The sequence below is a fragment of the Ciconia boyciana genome, chromosome 1 (assembly GCF_034638445.1).
Source record: "Ciconia boyciana chromosome 1, ASM3463844v1, whole genome shotgun sequence".
Classification (NCBI taxonomy): Eukaryota; Metazoa; Chordata; class Aves; order Ciconiiformes; family Ciconiidae; genus Ciconia; species Ciconia boyciana.
Genome location: NC_132934.1, coordinates 26046031 through 26066733, shown reverse-complemented (window position 1 = coordinate 26066733; position 20703 = coordinate 26046031). Strand labels below are relative to the sequence as shown.

General features: G+C 41.0%; 1 protein-coding gene across 2 annotated transcripts in view; it reads right to left on the bottom strand.

Moving 5' to 3' along the window:
* AASS (aminoadipate-semialdehyde synthase) overlaps positions 1–20177 on the bottom strand; it is a 32728-nt gene extending 12551 nt beyond the window's left edge. Inside the window, exons 1-16 of one of the 2 annotated variants that reach the window (XM_072861104.1) lie at positions 20042–20177; positions 17669–17889; positions 16333–16509; positions 15592–15676; positions 14774–14841; positions 14514–14660; positions 13431–13509; positions 13217–13344; positions 12895–13043; positions 11562–11684; positions 11298–11409; positions 10704–10763; positions 10541–10608; positions 6500–6621; positions 1972–2101; positions 982–1092 (exon numbers count right to left, since the gene is read on the bottom strand). In XM_072861104.1, coding sequence (XP_072717205.1) covers positions 982–1092; positions 1972–2101; positions 6500–6621; positions 10541–10608; positions 10704–10763; positions 11298–11409; positions 11562–11684; positions 12895–13043; positions 13217–13344; positions 13431–13509; positions 14514–14660; positions 14774–14841; positions 15592–15676; positions 16333–16509; positions 17669–17881 — 1772 coding nt within the window. In that variant the 5' untranslated portion in view covers positions 17882–17889; positions 20042–20177. Of the gene's footprint in view, positions 1–981; positions 1093–1971; positions 2102–6499; positions 6622–10540; positions 10609–10703; positions 10764–11297; positions 11410–11561; positions 11685–12894; positions 13044–13216; positions 13345–13430; positions 13510–14513; positions 14661–14773; positions 14842–15591; positions 15677–16332; positions 16510–17668; positions 17890–20041 lie in introns of those variants that run through there. The other variant, XM_072861113.1, reaches the window with a different exon arrangement.
* Between the last annotated feature and the right edge of the window lie 526 nt (positions 20178–20703).

The following is a 20703-nucleotide window of genomic DNA, read 5'->3' as shown; positions in this document are numbered from 1 at the left end:
TTGCTCTAAAGAGCTCCTGGGGGGGATGGAGATTGAAAGGCTTACTTTCCCAAATTACAAGCATTTGGGTTTTCTTTTTTTAACAGTTTCCTAAACATCCAGAGCAGCTCACTTATCACCACAAACTAAGGTGATTTATTTTATTTTCAAAATCACTTTGTGTTTTGACAAACGAGAAGTGGGGTGGGGTTTTTTTGGGTTTGTTTTTTTTTTTTTTGAGAGCATGATATGACCTCTTGGCATCACAGCAAGAAGGGAGCAGAGGCCCCTCAACCTTCCTCATTGTTTGCAACACTGGTTCACTACCTGTCTAGCTTTCTCTGTTTTATCTTTTATAGAGACACAGCATGTACAATTCTCATCTCATTCACTTGAATTCACTTCAGAGTTTCCAGTACTGTGACTGAGAGGAGCACCTAGATGAAAGGTACCTCCTTTGGGCACCTCCATGCCCAAAACAACTTCCAATCATATAATAAATCGGACAACAGAAACAGTAGAATAATTAGAACTGTCACCAATTTGAGACTAATATAGTGGGCCTGTCCAAAAGAAGGTAGCATGAAGAGGATATTACTGTAGATACAGTAAGCCAAGAATGAGTTTTTATTAGGAGAATGCGAAGGACAGCCCAGCTGCTCAGCTTGAATATCAGCCCAGCTCAAACATCTTAACAGGTCTGAGGGGAGAGGGGAAGGCACATTAACACAGAATAAGATAGGGCATGCAGAAAAGTACATTCCAGTGTTTAGAGCACTAGTCCAACCAGACTGGGGTATGCACTCATTTCTGCGCTCTGCCACAGCCCCCACATGCAACTTTGCGGAAAGGTACTTAGTCCTCCGTCATAGAAAGGGAAGGAGAAAGAATGTAGAAAACAGTAATTCACAATAAGCATTGCAGGTGTAATGGACTGCAAAATATTCAGATAATGCACTAAAGAAGGAAGCAACACCAGAGAGATGCTACTCTCATACCTACCTCTCCTGGAGTTCTTTCATAGCTGGTGTTAAGTAGCTGGCTGTTACCAAGTTCACTTTGTTGTCAATACATTTCTTAGCAACCAAAGGATGTGCTGAATAAGGCAGCAAACTACAAATGAAGGAGAATTATACAACATCAAAATCCAACCAGTTACTTATGCTGTCACTGGAAAGACACTCACAAATGTTTTTTGTATGCCTACAAAAGAGCTCAAGTAAATGCAACAGCCATACCTGCCTTGCCCTGAGCAGTTTCATACCTACACAAGTGAAATGCTACCCTATCAGAAGAGTATTGTTGTATGCACTCAGAACAGGGTGCAGGACAAGAGGGGAGTCATTCTTTAGACAGCATCTTTTGTCACACTTCTCTCCATAAAAAACAAACCACGGACCTCTTTTCAAGGCCAGCTTCTAAACAGGCATGCTGGAGGTTTAGAAGACGCAAACCTGTAAAACCATCCTTGAGAAAGCTTGCATTACAATGATCTTGCTGAAATACTTTGTGAAAACCATGCTCTACATGGAAAGGAAACAACACGCATGACATCCATGGCAAAAAGGACAAAATGTCAAGGACTATGAAGTCATTTCCTCCCATTTCAATACCGGAAAGAGATCTTTCTTAATGGGATATTCAGCAGAAATGACCAAGATGTCAGAATTTTGCCTCCTCTTGCAAACATGCAAATTTGATCCCAGGAACACATATGCTGCTGGACACAACCAGTCCCTCACACTAAGAAGGCTGTCCATGTAATTGGTGAACACTTGTAAAGAGATGCTGCAGTCAAAGTACCTTTGAAAGTCCTGATGCCCCACTAAGTGAGAAGGCAGTGGCCAGTTACAACTATTTACATACAGAAATACGATCCCAGTTCTTAGGCATTAAAAAAAAAGTTATAATGTTGATTTAGGTCAGTGAACTAGGAGAAAGAAGCAGCATGACTTAGGGTTGAGCCTATCATGTTTTACACAGAATTCTGACCTGATCACAAGGTCGTGTTTCTTCACCAAAGAGGACAGCTTTTCCTCGTGCTTAATGACATCCATATGAACTGAAGTAACATTGCTGTATTTTTTCGTCAGTTGTTCAAGTTGTTCCTTCATGACAGATGCTGTTTTAAAAGTAAAACACATCAACTGTTACCTAAAGATGAAGGTAAGTCCAAAGTACTCCCATGCATAATTGTGCTCTACACACACCTCCTTCTTCCCAAAGAGAAACAGTTGCATGGATGTTTTCCTTCACTAACAGTTGAAGAGAAATCAGGCATAAATCACCTTACTTCCCCTAAAGTAGTCAATTTTATTATCAATTACCAGTGTCAAGCCACAGCAGCTATAACTCAAGAATAAGAATCTACAAATAATACTTACTCTCAGAAGTAAAGAACCACTCACTGCTAAAATGTGTAACGAGAACAGGCTTGTAACCAACTAGCAACTTTGTGGGTGTACTTAAAATGAACAGAAGTTTTAACTGCAGTTTTCCTATCAGCAGACTAGGTCAACACAAATTATTTATGCAAAACTAGAAGTCATCTCCCTTCTTTTCCACTCTATGAAGAAGTAGGTCTAGGACATGAGATAAAGGACTGTTAAACCTATCTTTGGGCCATAGGACACCCCAGAACCCAGTGGCTCACTTGCATCACATGCGTGTGTCCTCCCGGAATGGTTTTCGACAGCAGCACTGTCTACATTTGCCAGGTAACTGAGCACCCACATGGTGGGAAAACATATAAACTAAACAGAAAGAAGCACACATTTACACCTAAGTGTTTTTTAGAGAGAGAGGAAAAAAGTGTGCTGAATGAATGCATCTCTTATGCAGAAATGTGTCACAAAAGTGTCACTAACTAGTTACAAAACCCCAACACTTTCATTATAGGATAGGCAGGGTTGTGATCCATCCCAAAAGCATACTGCCATGTCTTTAACTCTGACCCCTCATAATAACCTGTGGCAAGGTATAGTAAAGGTTTTAAAAAACATACATACTGGAGGTTCAGTCTTTGATCTCTCAGATGAATACCTGTCACTCTTTGGTAAGTGTCAAAATGTACTAAAAAAGACATTACAAAGTTTTCAAAGAACAAGTGACCAAACCACTGATGGAAGGATAAAAGCAGGTTCTTTTGGCATCCTTAGAAATGCACTGGTATCTTGGATCTAGAAGCCCATCAATTAAAGAAAGGGTTTGAGGGTGAAGAATGCAAGTAACAGTCACACAAGAGGGGCACTTCGATGTGTACATTCAGGCTCAAGAAAAGTTTTAGAGAAAGATCACAAGAAAGCAGCAAGAGCTGTAGTAAACACTTCTATTGATATAGGAGAAGGCAGCTCACCTGAACTAGAACAATAATCCTACCACACGAGGTCTGGGAAAAATAAAATAAAGATGACCAGCAGAATAATATGACAGCAGCTCTACTATGCCCAGTCAAAAGTACCACTAGCCCATTCAGGCAGACCAGTATTTTTTTTTTTTTTTTAGATAGCGTATTAGTGGAAAAACTGTTAGGGGTAGGGAGTCAAAAGGATCAGACAAGTGAAAAACTTTAACAAGGAGAGAAAGAGAAGCAAAGTTAGAGTAACGAGCAGGAACTCAATGACATCCCACATACAGCACTATGAAACCAAGCAACAATTTTTCTTTTCCTTATTTATTTGGTGGACAATCACACAATAGACTTGATGTCCATGCTTTCATTTGGGGGGGACATCATCCCTTTGGTCTACCAAACCTTACTTAAATGAGTCATCCAGTGGTCTGCTTGGCAGAACAAGGTGTAGGAGAAAACTAGAATGCCAGAAACTCACATCATGGTCCTAGATGTATTAAATACTATTAGCATTCATGGTCTCATCAATTTGCTGGAGAAGCACTGCACAACTAGAAAGGTAGGGGAAAAAATAAAAAATAATTGCCTACCCCAAAAAGTGCCTTTCCTTGCAGGTTTACAACCTCATGAGAAGCAGAATAATTAAATAGCATTGAAACAGGCAGAGGTTTTGTTCCTGCTTTGACTTCCACAGGGAAATATAGAAAAGGCATGCCTGGTGCTTTCCAATTTAATTAAATATTATGTTGCACTGACTCTTGAGGGAAGATTGTAACAGAAAAATTGTATGTCCAATGTATTTTAAAAGTAAACTAGTTTTGGATTAGCATCATCCTGATGAAAAACAACCATTTTCAATTAGTGCAACAATTTATCTTGAGGCCTAAAGTATTTTATGTCACTGTGCAGTACATATTTCCTTCTGGTTTTAAAAATGGTCACTTCTCTTAGCTGGCCAAATAAATGCAGAGGTGAAGTATTCAATCAGTTTTTGATGGTAGTAGCTATTTCCACAAAAGCACAGACTACTTCACGGAAAAGCAAGAAGCTGACTAAAAGTCCAGGAGGGGAAAAAGTCGAAAGAGGAAAATTTTTCTTTTTCAGGCTGTGCTTGGTTTAAGTGAGACAGGAAAACCTTAACTAGTTTTAAGGTCTTGATGAACATGCAGGTTCAACACAGCTAACTAGCAGATTTAGTAAACAAACACGTGCCCAGAAAAGCTTACCCCATCCCTCATTCCACGTAGCCATAGATAAATCTGGTTAAAAAAGAAATCTTTCAAAGCTCTGTTTCAGTACATTTTAACAGAATTCCTATTTATAGCCAAGAACAGCTTAATAGCTTAAAGCAAAAGCAATTCCCATCATTCATCATTTTTAACACAACAAAGATAAAAACATTAAGCTTTTGGTTAGGCCAAATATGACTAAAAGGCCCAGATTCAATCTGACTAGTTTCAATATTTACCTATGGCTTAGTCCTACCAATCCTGCATATGCTAATATTATCACTAAAAGGGAGAAATCCAGTCTCTGCCTGCTTCCCCTTGTTCCTTCCTATTATCTTGCTCCTACTGCCATCAGCACTTACCATTATAAGGAAAGCAGAACTGAAAAAGAGATCCAGGTTAAAGCAACCAGTATTTGCCACATCTGACTGAAAGTGAATTGCTTTCCTGTCCCAGCTCACCGTGCTGCCAGCACAAGGACAGCACTGGGAACACAGCCAGGAGAAAGGAGTGGGCAATGAAGGCAGCAGGTGGGGCACAGGCTTACAGAGAATTAAAAGCATCTGTGCCTCTAACTTAGGGCCTTATTTCCTTATGGCCTTTCCAAAGTCAATGGGAAATAAACATTGCCAGAGGGTGATTCTCCGTACCATACTAATCAACTTGTGCTGAAAGAAGAGAGCTAGGCAAAATCATCTACAAATTCAAACAAAAAAAAGTTGATTACATGGAGGTTTCCCAATTAAGATGTTCGTCATTTAGATTTAAAGTGGTGTATCCTAACAGTAGGGAACCAAATGTGGCACCGTGATGTGCATTTTATGCTTTCTTCATCTACCTGCGTGCTGTGAAATATTAGACAAGTAATATCTTTGTGTCTCTTTTCTTCTGAGCTTTTTTTTTTGTGTTTGCTGTAGAAACTTCATGTTTTTAAGCTACACAGATACAAGGCACCTCCTGTGTTTGCACAGTGCTTAGCACAACAGATCTTCCAGTTCACCTGGTTTCCCTTACTGCTATTGTATTGCAGGGACTAGATGCAGCCTCCGTACTGCTGAGGGGATGGACATAGCACATTGCTGTAATCCTTCCCTGTTCACTGCATCAGGCAGTGCTAATAACAAGGGTGCAGCTTCCTTAGAGTTCCCCTCTTCTTCCTAGTAAATCTTTTCCCAAGGGTTAAAAGTACTATGGTTATCACCGCAAAGGGTAGCAAAAGCAGCAAAGTATGAAAGTAGCATGAGGCAAAAAAAACAAACCAAAGCAACAACAACAAAAATCAACAGAAATACAATGGTAAATTTTAAAGGAAACCACCTCCCAGCAAAGTATGTTTCAGGCAACGCAGCCTGGGTTTTAAATCTGAAACCACAGAATCAGGGTAAAATCAACATCGATGGTACAGAAAGGTATTTTTGAGATGCCCAGCATGAAATATGCTACAGATAAAACCAAAACAGAGGAATAAACAAGCAGGCACGTGGGGCTGATGGGAAGGTCAGGGTCTGAAGGTTTACCACCGCAGTACTGGTTATAACAACAGCAGAGGCTTCACTCATATAGATGTCTATAAAAAATTTCATCTTCTTGTTGTGTGAGGCTGAAAACACAGCCAAGCACCAGCAAAAGTGACTGACTAGGTACAAAACCAACCCCAAGCCCAAAGCAAGTTAGAAGGAAAAATACTTCTAATTTCCCTATAGGTTACACACGCAAACAGTAAGCTTTGCATGTGGCTATGTCATTTTCAAATCAATTATATAAACTTAAAATGCTCAGAAAGCTACAAAATGCTTTTCTGCTGTGCATAATAGCAAAGATTTTCTTTATCTGCTCTGAGAACCAGATCAATTTATTACTTATGAGAAAAGTTCTGCCATGCTAGCAGGTTTAAATAAGACATAATTTTTCAATGAAAAACAAGTGAAGTCTTACATACCAACTGTGATGTCAATGCTGGAATCTCTAGTGAGATATTCAAGTACAGGGCCAGAAACATAGCCAGATCCAAGCAATAAAACCCTCTTCTTATTACCCATCTTCAGCGACTGAGCGTATTCCCTAGGAGGTGTTACAGGCAAAATTAAAAACCACACAGAAGAAGGAAACTCTAAGCTACTAAAGCTAACAGAATAAGTATGGTTTAGTAAGTCTACAAACCCAAAGCTCTATTCAGACCAAGAGTCAGGTTCCTGCCTGTCTAACCCAAGACTGGGCAATCACTGTCTAGTACTGCTTCCATTTTTCTGCTGCATAACTTCTAGTTTCTTTCCTCTAATAGAAACATGATCAAATCCATCAACATCTCCACTGCTTCTCCAATTGCTACTGGCTGTTCAACAAACTTTTTCTCAGTTGTCATTATATTTTTCCCAATGGCCAAATTACTGTAACCTGATCATTTGCGGGCCGCCAAGCTGTCTATGTCATGGTGGGCTGTCAGAAAGGGATTCCAGGCTCTGCCTTGCTCCCTTTACATCACGGGTAACTGTTATACACAAAACCATGCTGGTGAAAGCATATTTTAAGTAAGTTATGCTGGGTTCATATTGAATAAAAGTCAATAAAAGTGAATAAAAGTCAAATAAAAGTTAATGCCCAATTAAGAAATCCTGTTTGCAGACAAGAACTCAGATTTGAAAACCATCACAGAGTGTTTTAACCAAGTTTCTACCACCCTCCTAAATAAATTTAAGAAGTAGCCCTCCTGTTGACTTTCAATATAAAATGTATTCACATCAGATTTTGCATTTCTTTTTGACAACCAGAATAACGTAGTTCAGCAGTTGTTTAAATATACTCTCATAAATGTATAAATTATACTAGGAAGACACATTTTGGTTGTTTATAATTATTTTTCCTTTTAGCTTAAATTTGCATTAAGTTGTAAAATGAGGATTGTAAAACTGTCTAAAGTATCATCACTATGCAGATAAAAACTTATTTAGCAAATACAAAAAAATGTCTTAAAGCACTTTTTATTGTTGAAGAAAAGGAAGCTGTTCATTGCCCTATTGTTTAACATAATTAATGGAGACTGAGGTTTGGCTTTTCTTATCCCATATCCTGAAAACAAATTTCAATAAACAGGTAGCACCTTTGAAGGTACAGACTTATGGGAAACTTCTTAAGTGTATAAGCAAGTTCCCCAATTTCCCCTTTATGTACTGAGAGCTTACACAGGCATATACTGCATTGTGGATTAGGCCACAGAAATAATCCTGACCTCTAGCTGACAAGCTCATGTCCACTTTGCTTAAAGCTATTGTCCTTAGAAGAGGACTAACCATATGTCAACTAAATAATGTTTAGTTCAGATCTTTCTGGGGCTCCACATGGCATCCATAAGTCAATTTTCAGTTGTGTTTTTTCAGTTCAAAAATGGCCATAATAATGAAGGATGGTGTTGCAGCCTGCCAGAGCAATACCTAATAGCATGACAACAAGAGCGGTATTGCATGACTTAAAAGCATGGCATGAAGTACCCGACTACATTTGGGGGAACAAGGCCTCAAACAATAGCGTTGAAAGACTACCCTGAGTGAAGAGAGTTAAATCAATACCAAATGCATCCATATCATCTGTCTGAAGCAGATTCCAGCCTACTAACTGTGTCCGAGCATTTGTAAAGCTTGAATTACTCTCCAAAGTTCCAGATGTTCCATCCTCCCTTCCTCCACTTTCAGGCTTAATTAACATTTTTTTAAAAAAAGTCATTCTTTTCAATTCATTAAATCTGAATGGGAAGTACCAATGTATCACACCTCTAATCATCTAAATTATTACTATAGATTACTGAACATTTTGACCTTCATACAAGTTTTACAGATTTGATTTTTTAAAAAAAGTTAAATCATTATTTAATCCATTCACAGAAAGCCTCCTAAGGCTATCATATCCTATCATATGACAAACCCAAGGACCTTCCTCCTACTACTATCAATTCTAATAGAACATCTTCTTCCACAGCTACACTCTCATGGGCAAGGGAAGATAAAGAATTCCTCTCCATCCTTTACTTATAGGGAGCAACAGTGGTATGCAGGAGCTTGGAGCAAGAGTTTTGACAAAAGGGAGACTTCCTATATGAAAGAGAGCTGGATTTTGCAATCAAACTTCTTATCATATTTATTACAAACTTTTCCAGTGTCTAGAATGAGGTCACACTTGGATCAAACACAGCATGTCTGCTCTAGGACAGGCACAAACATGGGCTGCCAAATGACCCATCAAGAGTGAGAACAGAAGCTACACAGTCCCAGAAAAGAACATTTCAGTTTATGCCTATTCTCTACATACAAGTTTAAATAATTCAGTTATGTAAATCTATGAACAAATAACAGTAATACTTAGAGGTCCACATTGTTAATGGGATATGCCATTGCAGCTGTGGATGAGGAACTGGTAGCAGATATGAAGCAAGTAAAGGTGAAAATATGGAGATAAGTGCAGTAAATTAAACTGCTCCTGCATTCTGATGGCACCCAAGACAGTTCAGCTCATATAGTCTGGCTATCCTATAGTCTGAAATGTTCATGTACATCCAAAGGGTATAACCAATTAGTCTAAATAGAGCCCTCAGAAACTAAACTAGACACAGCATAATACTTTGTTAGCGTGATAACACAAGCCACATAATTCCTACAGGCTCTAAACAAGAGCCTATCCCTAGCTAAACCATCACACTTTAAGCAGTAAAATCCCTCCTTTCATTTGCGTTATCTCCAAAGTTTGCAAAGTAAAGGAGGGTATTGTTATCAGGTCTTGCTTTTCTGACAGCTAAGTGAGCAACACCAACCAACTGAACATCACATGCAACACACAAGTCTACAGAAATACCAAAAATCTACCCACAAAGACCCCCTTGGCAATGAAGTCTCCAGATTCTCAGGGTAGTTCACACAAGACCATGCAAGCGACTATGGAGAAAGCAAAAAAAAACAGACCACCGTGCTGTGTGAGGAATAAGAAAATTTGTTACTGAGACAGCCTCTTGAGGTGGTCTACCAAACAGCACACAACAAAAATTATTGTGAGCTGAAGTCTTTGAGAGGCAAACAGCATGTTACTTTGGGTGGAAAACGCACCTATAGTTCATCATGTACAAGTTCATAACCAGAACTCCCAAAGTTCCCAAAGGAAATTGGAGGAGTTTGGCATGCAAAAGTCAACACACTATGCTTTTAGTGCATAGCACATGCAATGCTTTTGGTCAGACCAATTTCAACTTTTATATGATGTATAGTGCAGCTGGCACTGACCATGAACATGAAGCCAGAGGTACCCACTTAATGTCAAATTAACATTTTAAATAGGTAAACTGTAGATGTGTGTTAATAATAGGGAGTAAGGGGAAGGGAAGGGATACCCAGGTTATTTATACTTTTGTTAGCTTAATCCACTCAATGCTACTTCTTTCATGTTACCACTGGCTGATAACTACTGAGACGGGGTACAGATAAAGTGGTAGCTAAAGCTGTAGCTACAGGAGTGTAATGAAAAGTCTGAGAGTCTCACAGAGGCTCCTGAATACATCCAGTCACAGAACAATGCTATACAGCACAGCACTTGAGCCATACTAGAGGAAAATAGATTCAAGGTATATTAGAGAGCCTTTTCCTTTCAGCCATTCCTTTCAAAGGACTGTATGTTATATCCATTTTAAAAGGGCAAGGAGTAACAGAATAATACTGGCATGTGGCTGTTTCCTGCCTCTGGTAGAACAGTCTTCATACCATAAGAAAGAGAAAAATGACCACTTTCTCAGCTTCAATGTAAGTTACTAACAACACATGTTAATGATTTAGGCAACATGCATGAAGAAAGAAGGAAATCGTCAAGCTAGGAGACACTTAGACACAGTGCAATATAGCAGTATTCCACCAAAACACAAGAATAAATAAATGCAAAAGGGGAGATAGAATGCAGACAAGTTTTTTTAAATCCTGAACCAAACAGACTTTAAGAACCTATACATTACCTGCTCTCCCTCAATTTCTGGATATATTCATATTTAGCTGTCAGTGAGCCATTGGATGCAATCACTGCCTAGAAATACACGAAACAAATTTTGAGGGGTTTTTTTGTACCTGTACATTTTAAAGTAGAGGAAGACAAGCAGAGCACCAAATTGCAAAACTTACATCTCGAACAACAGATGAGTAATTCTGGCTTTCAAGAGGTTCTGAGCCTTCTGATAACAGCTGTGGAGATAAGTTATTTGAAATCAGGTAATTTTATTTCCCATAATTTTTTTCAGAGTAAAAAAATCAAGATTTTAAGCAACATTTAAATGCATGCAACAATACCAATATCTTGTAGATCTGAAATTCTCCTGGCCCTGATCACTGTCATTTGACTTTTATGAAAATACAGGAATTCAAACAGCAGTCTGATTATGAGTGATTGTTGAGTGCCCCAAGAAAATCAGATTTAGACATCTACTGCAGGGTTCAGAAGGAAGGAACTACCTGCCAGAGCCAGTTTCCTGACTACAGAACGTGTTCTCAACAAACCCCTAAGACATCCGGGTCACGAATGTCTCGTTCACATGTTGCTTTTTGAAAGTATTGCCTCAAGACTTGGAAACCATTTTTTTTTTTTTTTTTTGGAAGTACAAAGTCAGTTATGTTATACAGCAGATTCCTTCTGAATGTATACAGGAGACCAGAAAAGCAACAAACAAGCAGATCAAAGTCCGAGACTTTTACCTTCTTGTTGGATACATAAGACCTTACCATCTCTTCAATATATGGGAAAAGCATATCACCAAAGTACTCTGTTGCTTCTATAGGAAGCTGTGCTGGCAGATTGTCAATGGAACACATCAGAATCCCAGAGCCTTCAACACTGAAAGAGAGAACATAGCTCTTCTAAACTACTTCTCCTTAGTATCTGAAAGGTACCACCTTTCAGAAGTGTTTTAAATGCATGATTTTTCAATATAATGTTTCACTGTACAAATTACAGAGGAAAGCAATAAAAAGTAAAGGTTCGCCCACCTGTCATGAATAATATGCTGGTCAGCATCATACATACAAAATGGACTGTCAATTGTTGTACACTCCGTCATAAATTCTATAGATCCTCCAGTGTCTGCTGAAATGTCACATATTGCCAGAAGTCTAAAGCAATTAAATAAAAAAAAGAAAGGAATAGAGCATTACCCAAATTACTAAGGAACATAGGTATAAGAGATCACAAGTGAACAGGAAATAAAAGAAACGGGAGAAGATCTATCAGACTTGCAGTGTCATTCATCTTAACCAATTTAGAAGTCAACACAACACAGACAATGACCTCCAGAAACACAATGGAAATCTGGCCCTACTGTAGTCATAAGATTTCCACTCACATCAACAGGATCCATATTTCATGCATAACTTCTCAAAGACCAGGAAAATCCAGTCATCCATCATTTTTTCTCTGTGCTCCATGTACGTCCAGTACCTCCCATTCATTATCCATGTACCAATTCCCCCGAGTTGTCACTGGGCAGTCTTGTGCTAGAATAACTTCCTCATTGTAAAGGGAAACCTAAAGAGGTGGCTGCCTCCTTTCCGTTCACAGACAGCTGGCACAGGTGGAGCATTCATTAGCCTAACTCACAATCTCTGGCTCCACTCAAGGTTAACACTTAAATTCTTTATTTGTCAAGTGAGAGAAAGAAAGGTGTCATGAGTGGGCAGAAGAGAGACAAAGACCTGCTTCCTCACCAGGATGCACTGCCATATCCTCCCCAAATCCATCCCCAGGCCAGTCTCCCAGAGAAATATTACATAGGGTTATTAGAGAAAGGGTGGCTCCTACCCTCACTGAAAGGAGACTAACCCTGGATTTGCACCCCACATTCCATCCTTAAAGCTATTCAGGGTTGTGAAGCATTCCCACTACCTGCTGCAGAAATCAGAGGTGTTAAGGAACAGTTATTGAACTTGTACAAGCCAAATGACAGGGTAGGAAGAACTTAACCAACAAACTCTGCTCAGGCATAGAAACTTCTAGCAATAATGGTGGAGTAGGTACATTTCCCAGATGTCACACTGTTTGTACTGGATTCTGCACAAGGATCAATGGCAGAACTACCTTTGCAGAAAGACAGCCAGTACCTGTCAATCATTTATACTGTGATGTTTTCAAAAACTCCAAACTGTGAAAACAAGACTGCAAAGCACAGAAGAACGAAAGCAGAATGAATGGGGCATTTTGCAACATGCAAGAGGAACAACAATGTAAGAAACAGAATCATTTGGTAGATACTGCGGTGAAACTGCCTAACATTACGACTTAATCAGGGTGCTGCAGAATTGTTATGAGTGAACTGTGGTGCCTTACTTGTGTGGTAACTCAGGACAGCCCTCTGTTGCACCAGCAGCAGATCTAATTGGCACCAGCAGCTTCTGAGCATCCTGTCGACTTAACAAGCGAGGAGTATGTTGTTCCCAGTATATGCCATTAATTAAACAAGTTGTGTAGGGTGCAATCTGCAAAGAAAGTTACAGATGCCTGATGTTCTCATCTAGTACTTTAAGAAGTTGAAAGCACCCAGTCTAGTGTTTTAAATGAATGCTCTCTCAATAGATGGATATGCAAAGGTGTAGTAATTACCAACACCCCATGGAAAACTTTTCATAAAAAGAATAGAAGAGATGCTCACATCAGTGTTAAAGCGAGAAATGTAAAGTTCTGGGTGTTTATTATAGTCTACTGGATCATATAGTCCATCACGTTTCCTTACAAGATGATGATGGCGACTTAACACTGTCCCATAGACTTTTCTGAGGTCTGAGGTAAAAAAAAAAAAAAAAAAGCTGTTATACTTAGACAAAAAGGGTTCCAGTGTTTTCAATCACTTTATTGTCACAGCATACCTCCAGATCTGGAAACTTCCTTTAACTCATGTGGTTCCACAAACTCACATGGGAGGGCATTGAACATTTCTTGAGCACCCTGTAAACCATGAAGTAGGATTCAGAATGAGCAGAGAATATAAAGGCAGTGTAACACTGCTCATTTGGTGTGTGAAAACAAATATAAAAATGCCACGCACAACTTGACGGTCCTGCCAGAGAACATCTTCAGAGATGTACAAACTGTTTCACACATATCCCCGCTTATCCAAAACAAAGCTGCCTGGGCTCTATGTACGAGGAATTTACATCATTCCCCATTACTGCAGTATGCCTGACCCACAGTCCAACATCTGGTTTATATTTCTAATGGCAGAGCTGGGAGGCCTCAACTCAGCCACAATAGAGGGTTTTGCTGCCACTCTGAGCAGCAGTTTCTCTTTAGGGAAGACCCATGAAGCCACTCCCTCACCAACCAGGCTGTTCTAAAGGCAAAGAACTTCAAGATTACTTTCCCAACAAGCTGTGATCATAGAACACAGGCCTTTCAGACACGCCATCCTTTTGTCCAGAAAGCACACATTTACAAGGCAGTGATTTCACTTCATAACTGGAGCCTAGTTAACTGATCTTTGTTGCCAAAACCAGGGGTAAGCCTCTTCCCTATGTCACAGAAAATAGCTCTAAAGTCCAGCACTTGTAAGCCAAGACAATGCTATAAAAATATATATAAAAACTCAGTAAATATTAGAAAAAATAATTATTTCCTTCATACTTTAATGGGATGATTCAACATACCTTGTGAGCCCAGAGTCAACAGAGGGGAGAGAGTAAGACAAAAATCATGCAGGTGGGAAAGGAGAGAGAAGCAGTAAGACTTAACCCATTTTTCACGGTAAGAAGTTAGCGTGGTCAGCCTAGTCAGGCATGATCTCATCTTAAAGGCATTAGTTTAGGATACTTAAAAATTCTTATGGGCAAAGGAAAACCTGAAGTCCAAGCAAACAAAATGAACCCATAAACCCATTTAACCTGATATGTATCAATGCCAAGAAGTTCCATTAAAAATAATATAGCATTTCATCTTGAAGACAGAATTCTTACCTTAGAAACATTACCAGTGCCTGTAAACACAAATGTTAAGGGCCCAACTGACTTCGGCATCAATCCCAGCGAAATTTCATACCCGGCATCCCGTACTGCCTGCACAGCCTGACTGCTATTCCTGTAGTTATGTGCCATCCCAATGTGCTGAAATCAAAGGCACAGAACCATCAGGATATTTTCCATATTCAAACACAGATAATTAGCAGATGCTTGAATGTCATTTTGCTAAAGAAAAATACATACACATATACTCTTACCATGAAAGGAGTGTGATGTCCCAGGGCTAAAAATCGTAATCCCAATCCATGTAGAATGTTGATCATTCCTATTGTTAAAAAAAAAAGAAAAATCAGGCCATCAGTGTTAATTATGAATATGCACAGTTAGGAACTGCAGGGACTGACTGAAGTCTAAAATCATCCTGGATACTTTTGCCCATGTTTTAATATTAGTACTTTACTTTTAAAGAAAGTCTACATAAAACCAGGGAAGGAGAAATTCAGTAGCAGGCCATGACCTTAAACCTGCTCTTGGCCCACATTATGCATTTCAGCACTATTGAATACTTGGATATCCTTTTATGAGGTGCGTCCACATCACCAGATTCCAAAGAAGGAGATAATAAAGAGAGTCTCCTGAAGAAACAGAGTTGAAGCTCAGTAGAAAGGAATGAGAACCATGCCTCACAAAAATCAGTGTAAATGGATAATATTTGTGTAAATGGAGTGACAAACAGATGTTGTTCAAACTCGCAGGACTGACAGCAGCCATTTCTTTCAAAAGCCTATTCAGTTGATCTCTTGATATTTAGTCTGCCTCAGATTAGTTGAATAGACAAATGGGACTTCAAGACAACACAAAATAGTAGATTTGCCAGGAATCCACAGGACTATTTCACATGTAGTCTCGTCAAAAGCAGGGATCACAAAACAGAATGGAAAAAAGCTCTTAAAAGCAAGAGTTAAAAATGCAGTTAAAAATGCATTGCAAGCCTCAACTTTCAGGAAATGTAGACAACCAGAAGTATTACAAGATGTTACTTGTTGCAAGCCTGCCTTTACTTTATGCACTATACCTGCTACACCAGCCCACTTTCCAAAGGCCACAACTCTCATTCCTTTATGATCAACCATTTTTTCATAGTCAAACAGTCGAATTTCCTGAAAATACATAGCAAACTGAGTATTAAAATTTTCAGTGAATGCAGTCAGTGGCACGTTGCTGTCCTAGGAACTACCTTTTCATATGCCTTTGTCATCCTTCATGATAGAGGCTGATGGGCATGTATGAGAAAGACAAATAATTCATAACAAGATTTAAGTATAAAAATAAAAACCTAAAGGTTGCATTGAATTCTTGTTTTAAAGAGTCTCTGCACTGCCCACGCACTCTTGGCATAGCGCTCCCCAACACATCACTCCAGCTGCTGCAGACCCATTCACATCCTCTGCCAAGAGGCTGCTCATTTCTGAGTGAACTGGCTGCTTCCCTCTGTAATGACCAATACACACTCTAGCTTAATAACTTTCCAACAAGCCTTCATGCTCACACAGCATGAACCTCTCTTGAGCATACCATGCTCGCAACTCATCTGCCTTATGCGCGTAAACAGAGTAGCACCGCAAGCATGAGATCCCCTGAGCCAGAAATACTCAGCTCCAGGAAAGGATACTGAAAATAGTCCTCATTAGCTATCTACAAATACACATGCTGAAAGTAACCATACCAAGCAGCAAGCTTTTGATCACACTTCAGCATTAAGTTCAGTTTCCACCCCATGCTAACAGTCAATTGTCTTTGCTATGATACAATTTACCTGTCTTAGAATCTCATCCAAAAGGGGCATGTTTGCCTCTTGGGCTTTAATAGTGTGAGAGAAGAAGGCGTAGTTCTTTTTAGGGATTAATTTGTCCTCTGGAGGTCTCTTCACACCTACTATCAGAGAAGCCTCAGAAATATCTTCTTGAATAATGCCACCTGCTTTGATGTAATCCTATGAAAGAGAAAAATCAAAGTAAATTTTTCTGTTTTGTTTCATATTCAGATCTCAGCACATAAGCAACTAGAACAGAGGACTAATAGATAATTCTACAAAGCAGAAACAAGTTACTGCATGTGATACGTTCATAAACCTCTTTATCAAAAGGGGTATCAGATATCAAACTGAATTTTCATGCTAATATCCTATTATACAAGGCCAAAACATAATTATGTGCTAGTAAAATCCTTCATCTTAAATTCACAGATGACAAAAAGGATATTTTACTACATTTAAAGTATCCTATAGTATTGCAACAATGAACAGTTCTTTGTAACGTGTCGAAATACTTGGAAATAGGTTTAGAGAAATCTGACAAACTAATCTGAAGACTGATGACAGATTTTGTAAAATTGTTTAAGACTAAGTCCAAGCTGAAGAGCAACTTCTAAAAGAATGTTTTTCCATATCAAAATTTATTTTTGTTCTCCCTTATCTCAAAAACGTATTAACATTCCAGCTTTCAGTATCGTAGTTCTGTACCTAATGTGATCTGTGCTTGGGAGAAAACCAGCACTGTCCCTTAATTAAAAGGTGATATGTGCAAGTGATCACTAATTCCCTACTTATGTTTCAGTTTTTAGCTGTTGGCTCAGATACCTTACAGCAGAGTATTACTGCTGCTACAAGAACTGTAAAAGCTCTCAGTCCTGAAGCTCACAGCATTAAAGAAAAAAAAACCTCTCTCCTCACTTTACATGAGGAATGGGATTGAAGCAGGAATGGGATTCACCAGATTTGTCCTTCCTCTTTTTTTTTTTTAAATATGCTTATTTTTCAGAGTGTTGTCTCCATACAAACAGAAGACAAAACCACCAATGTTAAATGAATTCCCAAGTTTCTACTTCAAGAGCATCTAGAACTTCTTCAGAGACAGATGAAAGGGCAAGAAATCAACAAAAACAACTCCAAAAACCCACCAGTGTGCCAACATTACATTAAAAGGCTAAACAAACTATTCCTTTTTCTCTCCACTAGGACACAATGACTCCTCATTTAACAACAAAATTAATAATATGTTTTCTCATGTATATCCTTTGAATATTATTTTTCTTGTACTATGGTTAATAACGGAACTATGGTTTTGCATATCTAACTCAAAATGGGACCTTACCTTTTCATGGATGGCTCTCCGGTTTGACGGCTGCACCAAGACCTTGTATCCCATCTGTGTCAATTGCTTAACATGCTTTGGTGCTAGAGGTGCTCTTCTTTCCCATGCATTAACATCTTCTCTCCTGATTGCCAGCACAGACTTACAATGATGCCAACACTTAGCGTGATGGAACGCACACCTACCATTTGTGTGACTAAAGGCTCGCAGCATGGTAAAGCCTGATGGCAGCAAAGACAAAGTAGTAAAATAATACATGTATATGTATGCTTCAAACATTGTGCAAAAGTTCTGGTCTCCTTTAACATCTGCTGTAAAACACAAACCAGATGCTTCATACTCTAGTTACACCCTACTTTTGTGAGACATGAATTTACTTTCAGCATACTTTGTTGCATCTCAGTTTGGTGGGGTGTCGTTACAGAAACAAATTGTTTGTATTACTGTAAAGGCAGGCTTTTAATGTGTTTGATGTACCAGGTTTTTAATTACACGGCTTAAAAAGAATGCTGGAAACTTGAAGATACCCATTAAATTCATTTGCCAGCATAAACATGCAAAGACCAAGCACTTATGAAGCTTGCATCAAGAACAGTAAGAAGTAATAGACACACAGAAAGGAAGCAGAACACAGGCTATAGAGCAAGCAGTTGATTAAAAGAGAAAGCCCAATATGTAAGATGAATGCTAAGTAGTTTTACATAACTAATTGTTACACAAGCCGAAAATGGAAGATAAGGATAAGACCTTAACTACGGCTTAGCAGTAAGCATATGTGTGGCCAGGAGCAACAAGTTTTCTTCCTAATCAAAATTTTATGCAAAGTGGAAAAGCTTCATTAGCACAGATTCCCACTGCAGAGGATTACCCCTTTATTTTCTCTCTCTTCCTCTTCACTCCCAGTGAAGCATATATGCCACTGCTTAGCTCTGCAGTGAATGGCAAGGGCTCTGCACAGATCCAGCACCAAATACCTAGGAGCCTAAGGACTTCAAATATTTATGCAAGTAAAATATGTGGATCTCAAAGACAGAGGCTTCAAAGATGTGAACTTGGTTTCCGAAGCAATTTTAACTGATAATTACATGAATCTCTGTATCCGAATCACTTGGAAAATCCTGTTTGTCCTCATGCCTCAATCTTGTAAAATCTCTATAAACCTAAAGCCTTAAGAGGTCCTATTTAACTCCAGGCTTGCTTAAAGAGAAAAACTAGCACACAAAGGAAAGCATGAACAGAAGCACATGGTCCTCTACGTTAGCTCCAAGTGTGGTCTTCCTACCATCGCTAGATTTGTCCACCCGCAGAAGTTACTGTACAGAAGTTGGAGTTATTTTATGACACTGCTCTTCAGCATGCTAAGAGGATCCTCAGAGAGCATGTCAGTACCTCTCAAAAACAGAGGAAGTCTTGTCACACAGTATCACTATACTGCACACTAAAATGTAACGATGAGAGCAGTTCGTACTAATGCACTGTACCTCATACCCAAGCCTGCAGCAAAGTAAATTTCACTCACACAGAGGAGTCTTACAAGAAGAAAAATACTACTTTCAAGAGGGAGTGAGCTGCCCTGCACTTACAGCACATGAAGGGGAATCCGGGCAGTAAGCAAACACTTCATGTGACCTCTGGCAGGCCAGAAGCTCATACGCATGCCTTCCTGTATGCTTAGGCTTAGCCACAGAGATACTGATATCCTGTTGTAAGTGAAAGTAACTTTAGAATTCAAAGCCTGCAAATCTGGTGAATCCTCTCCGGCCTCCTCAGCACGCCAGCTGAGCGAGGGAGCCGAATGGCACCAGTTCTTCATCACCCATGCTGTGGGGGCTGTTCCACACAACTCTGAGTTTCACCGAGACTAAAACAGCGCTGAGCAATATAGCAAAGGCAGAAAAACAACAGCAATCCGTTTGACTGCAGCACACAGCTTGCATATGATCCTATTTCTAGAGTGAGCTGAATACACTTATACGGGCAACTCGTGCCTCCGCTTGCTACTTGAGACCCAGCTGAAGTAAAGCGCCCGGCGCTGCCGGCGTCCGTCGCCGCCGGACCCTGCGGCTCTGGGTCTCACGGGGCCCCTCCAGCCTCCCGCGAGGAGGGACGACGCGCAGAAGAAAGAAAAGCCCCCATTAAGAGAGGCCGGGAGGCGCAGGCAGGCGCAGGCAGGCAGCCAGGCGGGCGGGCAGGGGGAGAAGGGCAGCGAGCGGGCAGCACCGCCCGCGGCAGGCCGGGCCGGGCCGGGCCGGGGCGGCCGCCTCGCCGGCAGCGCTGCCCGCGCGGAGGGCACCAGGCCGCGCTCGCTGCCAGGGGGAGCGACGGGCTCCGCCGCCGGGTGCCCAGCGGGGCGGCGGGCAGCGCCGTACCTACCTCAGGGCGAGCGGACAGCGGCGCAGGCACGGCCGCTCCACCCGGCTCCCTCCTCCGGCCAGCGGCCAGCGCACCGCCGACGCCCAGGGCGGCAGCCAACCGAGAGCCGCCCTCCGGCTACGCCCTTCGCTGCCCACCAATGGGGAGGGGCCCTGTCCGGCGTCACGGCGGACACGGCATGTCCCCGCAGCACACCAGATTCCCGGAAGACCGAGCACCCTCCCCCGCGGCGGCCCGGGCCGGCGGCAGCGGCAGCCCCGCGGCCTGCGGAGCCCACTGCGCCGCGGGCAGCCGCGCGGGCTCCACGCCAGGCCTCGCAGGCTCCCCGCACCGGCACAACGATCCCCCCAAGGCGGGGGGCCTCTAACGTCTTGGGGTGCCCCCCCCCAAGACGCTGGCGCCTCCGCCAGCACCCCGCACCGGAGCCTCCCCCCGCCGTGCCCGGGATGAGGCCGAACACAGGCCGCACCTGACGCGTCACAGCCCCGTCCTGCCCACGGCCTCCTGCCCGGACCGTTTTCCTGTAACACATCGGCTCAAATTAGCTATGTACGTTCAGACACGTTGTTCCGTTCAAGTGTCTTTAACACGGTGTGGGAAGTAGCAAAAGTTACTTCATCTGACAGGTAGAAAGGATATGCAATTTCTTACATATGGTGTTG